The 8,523-nt window shown below is 41.9% G+C and overlaps 1 protein-coding gene across 3 annotated transcripts in view; it reads left to right on the plus strand.

Annotated features, from left to right (window-relative positions):
- Positions 1 to 8,523, plus strand: part of TPTE2 (transmembrane phosphoinositide 3-phosphatase and tensin homolog 2) — a 113,834-nt gene that overhangs the window by 93,333 nt on the left and 11,978 nt on the right. For all 3 annotated transcript variants that reach the window (XM_011976532.1, XM_011976533.1, XM_011976534.1), the window contains 3 exons: positions 681 to 742; positions 2,509 to 2,589; positions 6,527 to 6,632. In XM_011976532.1, coding sequence (XP_011831922.1) covers positions 681 to 742; positions 2,509 to 2,589; positions 6,527 to 6,632 — 249 coding nt within the window. The remainder of the gene's footprint in view (positions 1 to 680; positions 743 to 2,508; positions 2,590 to 6,526; positions 6,633 to 8,523) is intronic.

Genomic DNA, 8,523 nt, shown 5'->3' on the forward strand with positions numbered 1-8,523 from the left:
TGGGGGCTGCTGGCCTGCCTTGTCCTCCCCAGGATCTGGGATGTCCTTCCTAATTCCCGGGAATTGCCATTGTCTTTCTTAAATTAAAGCGCACAGAGTTGGTCTTTAGGTCCTTGCTTGCTATTTCCAAATGACTGAGGCATGCTAAAGCCTGTCATCTGCCGTCCTGGAAAAAACGCCCTTGCGTCCTTAAGAGAAATGGCACTTGGTGTTGATACATGGTGTTTCTACATTGCTGAATTCACTTTAAAAATATGTGTATGTTTTTAAATCTACATTTATATGTGGGGCTGGTGTAAAGTTATCTTTTCTTCTACTGTATTTGTGCAATTTTGGAATCGGTTATATTAATACACTAAATGAGTTGGGAATTTTTCTTTTTTACTATTATCCAAAAAAATTATAAAAGACATGAATCATTCCTTTCTTATAGAGTTAGTAAAAACCTCATCGTGTCCTTTTGTGGACAGGTGATGAGAGATATTTTTACTGTATTTTTCACCTGTGAGGCGGAGGTTGCAGTGAGCCAAGATTGTGCGACTGCACTCCAGCCTGCGTAACACATCGAGACCCTGTCTCAAAAAAAGAGAGAAAATCAACTTAAAATGCACTCCTTGAATATTTCTGAGTATATTTTTATACCACGTATGTTCCTTGAACTAACTTCTTTTCTTTTCTAGGAAGAACTGGAACTATGATTTGTGCCTTCCTTATTGCCTCCGAAATATTTTTAACTGCAGAGGTATGAAAGATGTTCTACAAACTTTGTCTTATGATAATTGAGTTTGCTAGTTCTGAAACATCACTGGTAGGACGTTAAGATGATTATTTTAGTCATGATACTTAGTAAAATTGTAATTAGAGAAGCAGTTTTTAGAAACTCTGTTTTCGATACTTTCTTGTTTACCATGCACTAGTTAGTAGCTAACTTAAGAATCTCTTTGGGCCGGAATAAGAGTGAGGTCAATGAGGTGCAAAATTTAACGGAATGCTAAAAATTGCGATAATTAAAATAAATAATTTTAATGCAATATTTTAACAATAAAAATTAATGCAAAAAATTTATGATGTATACAATATCAACATTTTAAATAAAGACAAGACCTGTTGGGGAAGGATTAAGGTGAGTGGAGTAAAACCATGTTACACAGATTTAAAAAATTCAGTAATCAAGATGCTTCCCTCACTTCACCTGGCCCTGCTCTTACTCCTGCCGGTGCCATGACTTCTTCCTTCCTCGTGAGAATGGTATCAAGCTTAATTAGATAACTCCAGCCTTGACCATCCTCACAACTCTTAGATAGATAAAAAGTAACATTTCACAACTCAGAGCAAAGCCTCTCCTGAATGTAAATGTCTTTGCTTAGTCAAGACGTGGAGTCTGTGACCTCTAGAAATTTCTGATAAGACAAGGTGGGCTGTTTCCACTTAAAGCAGAGTTCTCAGTCATTTTTCTTTCTGCCATCTTCTTGCTGAGATGCTGCCATTTCCAGCAGCTCCGCTCGAGTTATTTGGCCGACAGTCTCGGGAAGAGGTGGTGGTTATGCACAATGCCCAGCACTCCAATTCCACCACCTTTGGTTTCTCTAATTTGAGATACACAGATTTTGAAAATGGATGTGCTAGCATGGTGTTTTTCAAGCTATGGATCATGCTTTATCAGTGACTTGTAAAATAAAGTTACTGGGTTGTAACTGACATCTTTTAAAAATGAAGTGGAATAGAGCAGAATAGAAAATATCAAAAAGTTTAAATATCGGTGTGTGTGTGTATGTGTCTCCTAGGTTTATTAATGTGGATTGCAGCTTAAAAAACAAACGTTTGACAGTCATTGACAGCTATTGATCCAGAGCCCTAGACTGAGATCCAGGGACCTGTATTCCAGGCCTGTGCTGCCTCTAACTGGCTGCGGCATCTCCAGGGCAGATTGCTTGGTTTTCTTTTGGTCTCACTGTTGTCATTTGTAATATGGAAAGAAGGGTTGGACCAGATGCTTTCTAAGGTCTTTCCAGCTCTAAAATTTTATGAATTTGTGAATGCTTGAATGAGAGAAGTCCTAATTTTGTTATTTTGGGTAGCCTCTACCCAGAGATCACTGCGGCCAGGCACAGGTGGCTCACGTCTTTAATCCCAGCACTTGGGAAGCTGAGGCAGGCGGATCTCTTGAGGTCAGGAGTTTGAGAGCAGCCCGGCCAACACGGTGGAACCCCTGTCTCTACTAAAAATACAAAAAATTAGCTGAGCATGGTGGTACACACCTGTAGTCCCAGCTACTCAGAAGGCTGAGGCAGTAGAATCGCTTGAACCCAGGAGGCAGAGGTTGCAGTGAGCTTAGATCCTGACACTGTACTCCAGTCTGGGTCACAGAGGAAGACTCTACCAAAAAACAAACAAACAAATCACTGACTTTAGGAAAGAAGGTGGGCATAGAAACACTAAGGGTACCTAATATAAGAAAGGAAAGAGTGCAGATGAACCATGGTTGGATTGTACCCTTTTTTTTTGTAGGAAAGCCTGTATTATTTTGGAGAAAGGCGAACAGATAAAACCAACAGCAGTAAATTTCAGGGAGTAGAAACTCCTTCTCAGGTAAGTTTTCTTTTAAAAAATGGGAGTTTTTTTAGGGGAGTGGGTTAAGATTGCCACCTGTTACTTGGTTTCATTTTAGACTCTTCTTTGGTGATCAGGCAGCAGCAGTTGGGTGCCCTGCAACAGGCCTTGGTCCCTCCCGAGTCTGAGGGTCATGCTTCAGGTGCTGCCCACATGCTGGGGACTCTGGCTTCTCCCCAGAGCATCCTGCTTTCTGTTCTATCCTGGTTATTGTTTACGGAGCTCAGGAGTTGATTATTTTCCCAAAGTAGGAAGGTCCAGTACCCAAGGCTGCAGGACCCTGAAGTTTATCTGAAATCACCAGCCTTTGATTTCAGTGTAAAAAAGATCCAAGTCCTTCACAAACCCTTACTAAGGCAATTCAACCCTTGCAAAACATCACAAAGACTGTTTTTGAATGACTCCTGGTGTGTGTGTGTGTGTGTGTGTGTGCGCGCATGTGTGTGTGTCTTTTCTGTGTGTTGTCGGGAAGGTGTATTTTACAAGAGAAAATAAAAGGGGAAATAAACTTTCCAAAACCCCTTCCGTACACCAGTCAGTGTTGCGCTTTCACATCTGTAGTTTAACACCCATAACACCCATAGGAAACACACACTGTTACTCTGTTTTTTGTTTTGGAAACATTTTGTTATGGAAAATTTTAATCATATACAAAAGTCCAGAGGATCATACAATATATCCTCACATAGTCATCACATTGCTGCAACAGTCATTTCAGCCTGCAGCCAGCCACACTTTATCCATTCTTTGCCCACTCCACTCACACCTCCCAGCCCCACTCTCCACTCTTACTTTCCCTAAATCTGAGTTATTTTAAAGGAAATTTCAGCCGTCAGATCATTTTATCCCACAAGCATTTTAGTATGACCTTTAAGTACTCTTAAAACAAGAACAAACCTTAACACTTTTTATCATGTCTAAAAATATTATACCTTAAAAATCCTTAATATCAAATTTGTAGTCCATGTTTGTTTCCAAAATTGTCTTAAAATCTTTGAAAATTTAGTTTGTTTAATCAGAATTCAAAGTCCACGTATTTCATTTGGTTGCTGTGTCTCCTCAGTCTCTCTTAAGAATCTAAGTTCAGAGATTTCTCACCATTTTTTATTACTTGTAATTTGTTTATTGCAGAAACCAGGATGTTTATCCTATAGCATTTATAACATTCTAGACTTTGCTGAACTATTCTAAGAGTTGTATATTCACTATCTCATTTACTATTCTCAATAACTCTATGAGTAGGCACTGCTATGATTCTCATCTTATAAATTAGAAAATTGAGGTTCAGAGAAAGTAACTTTTGAACCAAGGACTGAAATCTCAATGTCAGTCTCTGAAGCCCGTGCTGTGCACATCCTCTCATTTATTTTGCCTTTTCTATGTTGCCCCTGAAACCGAAGTGACAGTGGGTTGGGAATTCCTAAATAGATTTGGATGAGGCTGTAAATGAGTTTTCCTGTAAGTGGTGGGAGCTGAGTAAGTACTCTTGGCCCCATTAGAAGAACACTGTAACTACGGGCCCCAAACCTTGAGTTTGGGCCAGAAGAACTCAGCCTTATCCACTGATACTTTCCTCCCACACCCAAGCCCAAAACAAAACAAAGATAGTCATGGACCCTAAGCTAAAAGTAACAGGTGAATTTACTGAAGTGCAGCCCTAATCATGCCATTTCCATGCTCAAAATCCATACTTGTCCCCACTGCCAATGGCAATAAACTACATGTTTCAACCTGGCACTCAGGAGCCGCAGTTTGACTTTTCCAGCCTTTTCTTCCGCTGTGTGCATGCACACATCCCACACTCCACACATTTAGACTGTGTGCTGTTTCCCAGCCTATGGACACTTGATACCCTCATGCCATTGCTCGTGCCCCTTTTCCTAGAGTCCCTTTCCCTTCTCAGCCTGAAGTCATCTCTTGCTTTTTCAATTCTTAAAGCCCTTTGTGTTTCTTTTAGGGACCACGTCACTTTGTGTTACTCTCTAGTTATTTGAAGTGGTGACTTCTGTATCCCTTTTAAAGGCAAAGCCCATGGCTTACCCATCTTTCCACCCCTTTCTCATAATATCTTCTTTGTTTGTAGTGAGTGCCTCCTATGTGTTGGTTGTATTAACTTCTACTACAAGTCCATGTTGTCTTAGGTTGTAGGAGAAGGAAGCATGGTAGTACAAGCAGCTTGGGGGCCCTGGTGGTTTACAGGCCTTAGGGAAAGGTGGAGAATCTAGTGGCAGAAGTTAAGGGGATGCTAGATGGAGCTCCTTCACCAACTCTCCCCACACATCTCCCCATCCCCATTTCTTCTGCAGTCCTGCATAGTTTCCCTAACTTTAGTCCAGAACTAGCACAACAAAGGCTGCAACTGAATCTTCTCTGATTCACTGAAAAAGCAACACAGGGACTCAGCTGCACGTGTGAGAGCTCTGTTGGCAAGACCTCAGGACAGAGTGCCCTCTGTGTCTGCTGGTGATTCTCAGACACCATCACATTCTGATCCGGCGCTGTGGGCCATTCTACTGACTACATCTACTCCTAAGTTAAGGTGGCTCAAGCCTGTAATCCGAGCACTTTGGGAGGCCGAGACGGGCGGATCACGAGGTCAGGAGATCGAGACCATCCTGGCTAACACGGTGAAACCCCGTCTCTACTAAAAAAAAAAAAAATACAAAAAACTAGCTGGGCACGGTGGCGGGCGCCTGTAGTCCCAGCTACTCGGGAGGCTGAGGCAGGAGAATGGCATAAACCCGGGAGGCGGAGCTTGCAGTGAGCTGAGATCCAGCCACTGCACTCCAGCCTGGGCAACAGAGCAAGACTCCGTCTCAAAAAAAAAAAAAAAAAAAAAAAAAAAAGAACTTTCATGAGCCTTCCTCATGACTGGCCCTTTCTAAAGGAAAGTATTGCAGTTAGTTGCTTTAATGAACATTCCCAATGGGTAAGGAACAGTCTGTGAACTTACGAGGTTTTTTTTTGTTTTGTTTTGTTTTTAATTTTTGAGACAGAGTCTTGCTCTGTCGCCCAGACTGGAGTGCACTGGTGCAATCTCAGCTCACTGCAACCTCGACCTCGCGTTCACGCGATTCTCCTGCCTCAACCTCCCGGGTGGGTGGGATTATAGGGGCCCATCACCACACACGGCCTATTTTTGTACTTTTAGTAGAGACAGGGTTTCACCCTGTTGGTGAGGCTGGTTTCAAACTCCTGATGCCAGGTGATCTGTCCACCTCGGCCTCCCAAAGTGCTGGAATTACAGGCCGGAGCCACCATGATGGCCAACTTTTGAATTCTGAAGCAGTTGATTCAGGACCAGAACTCTTCACTACCTTGAAGAAAGATTCAGGGGAGAGCCATTGTGAACACCTTGCCCCGGGGAAAGGACAAGGCTAAGAGAATTCTAGGGCTTCCTTATGAAAACAGAATTGAGGAAATGCAAAGTGAAGAAATTCTAGCTGTCAGGAACCAGAGAAGAATGACAGGAAACCTGCTACTGAGGTATGGAGGCATCTTCTGGGGTTTTCACTTATACCATCTTCTCTCATGCCCAGGAAGCTGCTCTTCACCAAATCGCAAGCCTTCCTCCAACGCAGTCACAGCTAAGCTTCTCTCTGGACACTGATGATGCTGTAACTGTTCTGTCGTGCTGATTAGATGCCGTCTCAACCATAGGCAGCCTATAAACAGGACCTGGCTCCATCCTTGTTACTTCCCCATTGCTCTGAATTCAGTATTTTTCCCTCGAGGTAGATAGTTGTGAGGCAGCATCCCGAAAAACGCCTGGTTATATAAGGGCATCCAGTAAATGTTTTCTTAATTACTTACCTCCTTTACAAGCTTTATGCAAAAAAATAAATAAAAGAAAATAAGGAATGCTGACTTTAGACTTTTCATCTCCACTTAAAGTAAGGTTTCTGTTGCTTTTCAGAATAGATATGTTGGATATTTTGCACAAGTGAAACATCTCTACAACTGGAATCTCCCCCCGAGACGGATACTCTTTATAAAAAGATTCATTATTTATTCGATTCGTGGTAAGTGCTTTATGTATAATTGAAGAATTGGGCAGGAGGGCCAATGTTCCCACTCTGGGAGGATTTCACTCATAGTTGTATATACAAATGATCTGACTCACACCTGTCTTCTTACATGTCCTCACACGTGATCTCCTCCTTCTGTATGCTCCTCCTCCTGCAATTGCCCATTGATTGCCAGCCCTTAGATGTTCTTCACTTTTTCTTTTCCATCACCAATTTGGGGGACTTCATCCCCTTCCTGTCTTTCTTGTTCTCATTGCTCCTCTGGTCTCAACGCAGGGTGGACTTTTCAGGGCAGAGTGAGCCTCTGATGAGGGAGGAGGACCATGTGCCCTCAAAACTGCTTATTTCTCACAACCACCTCTAGTTCAGAGTTTGCCTTGGTGGAGGTATCTCCAGGTCTATCATTTTCTCACCTTCTTTTAGAGGCATATTTTTTTCTCATCACCTTGGGCTCTCCCTTTCCCCTCTCTCCTCCATCTGTAACCATCTCACTCACAGCTCACACTCAGGGGAGGTGGGAAAGCAGGATGTGTCTGCATGGAAGGGATGGGGCCTCACCACTCCCAAGGCCAGAGAGGTAGCAGTGAGGCAATACTTCGGAACCCCTAAGGCAAACCTCTTCTAGCAACCAGCTTGTGGACCTGAGATGGTGCCAGTGCTGGGTGCTATAGGTGCCATGGTGCCAGGATGCTGGTGTCCACACAGACAGCCTAGAATTTTTAGCCTTCTGAGTTTAGTTCTACATTTCACTGATTACTGGTCGACATCAATAGAAAGAAGTTCTGCACCTGGAATGGGAAAGCAGGAACTGAGGCAAGAAACTGTGATTTCTAATGACAAATGAATATCATGGTGTTAGTGAAAACAAAATTAAATGAAAAGAAAACAAACAGCATATGAGATGATCTGTCAGAGATAGTTAATACACTAGTTTATTAAGATATTTGTTTTAATTTTCTACCTTTAGTTTTGTACATATTTGAATTAAAATTAAATGTAGAGTTGAGAGGCAAGCAATAAAAGAATTAATTGAGAAACCAAGTCTTTGAGGAAATGCTAAGGGAAGTGGGTCATTTGAATTGAAAAAAAGGAACAAAAAGCCTTTGTCTGTAAATATATACTGAACACCATGGGAATTTTTGAATATAACTATCCTATATTTTTATAGAGATTGCATCAGGAACTGGCCTTAAAGTAGGGCCAAAGTAGTTAAACTACAGTATTTATTATTAAGAATCATTATGATCAGAAGGCTGAAGAAAGCAACACATTAGCAAGAAAGGTTGCAAGTAACCTTCCCTGAATTTTCTCTGTTTCTTTTCTTTTTTTTTCTTTTTTTTGGAGACAGAGTCTTGTTCTGTTGCCCAGGCTGGAGTGCAGTGGTGTGATCTTGACTCACTGCAACCTCTGCCTCCCAGGTTCAAGCAATTCTCCTGTCTCAGCCTCCTGAGTACCTGGGATTACAGGCATGTGTCACCACGCCTGGCTAATTTTTGTATTTTTAATAGAGATGGGGTTTCACCATCTTTGCCAGGCTGGTTTAGAACTCCTGACCTCAAGTAATCCACCCACCTTGCCCTCCCAAAGTGCTAGGATTACAGGCGTGAGCCACCGTGCCCGGCCTACCTTCCCTAAATATGTTTTCTGGAAAGATAAAGTCATGGGATTCTAAGTCTTTGAAGCTGAACTATATGTATTTTTTTTTCTCTTCTCTAGTCTTATAAAATCTGCTTTACGAGACAGAACTTGGCTTGAAACCTTGTCTTTCAAAGACAAAATCCATGCAAGACCAAATAAGTAACTATTGATAGATTGTTAGCTTGGATAATTTTTTCTCTTTTTAATCCATGATGTTAATTGGTGAGACATATTGATCTTCACGCTA

Source organism: Mandrillus leucophaeus, unplaced genomic scaffold, assembly GCF_000951045.1.
Source record: "Mandrillus leucophaeus isolate KB7577 unplaced genomic scaffold, Mleu.le_1.0 Scaffold168, whole genome shotgun sequence".
Classification (NCBI taxonomy): domain Eukaryota; kingdom Metazoa; phylum Chordata; class Mammalia; order Primates; family Cercopithecidae; genus Mandrillus; species Mandrillus leucophaeus.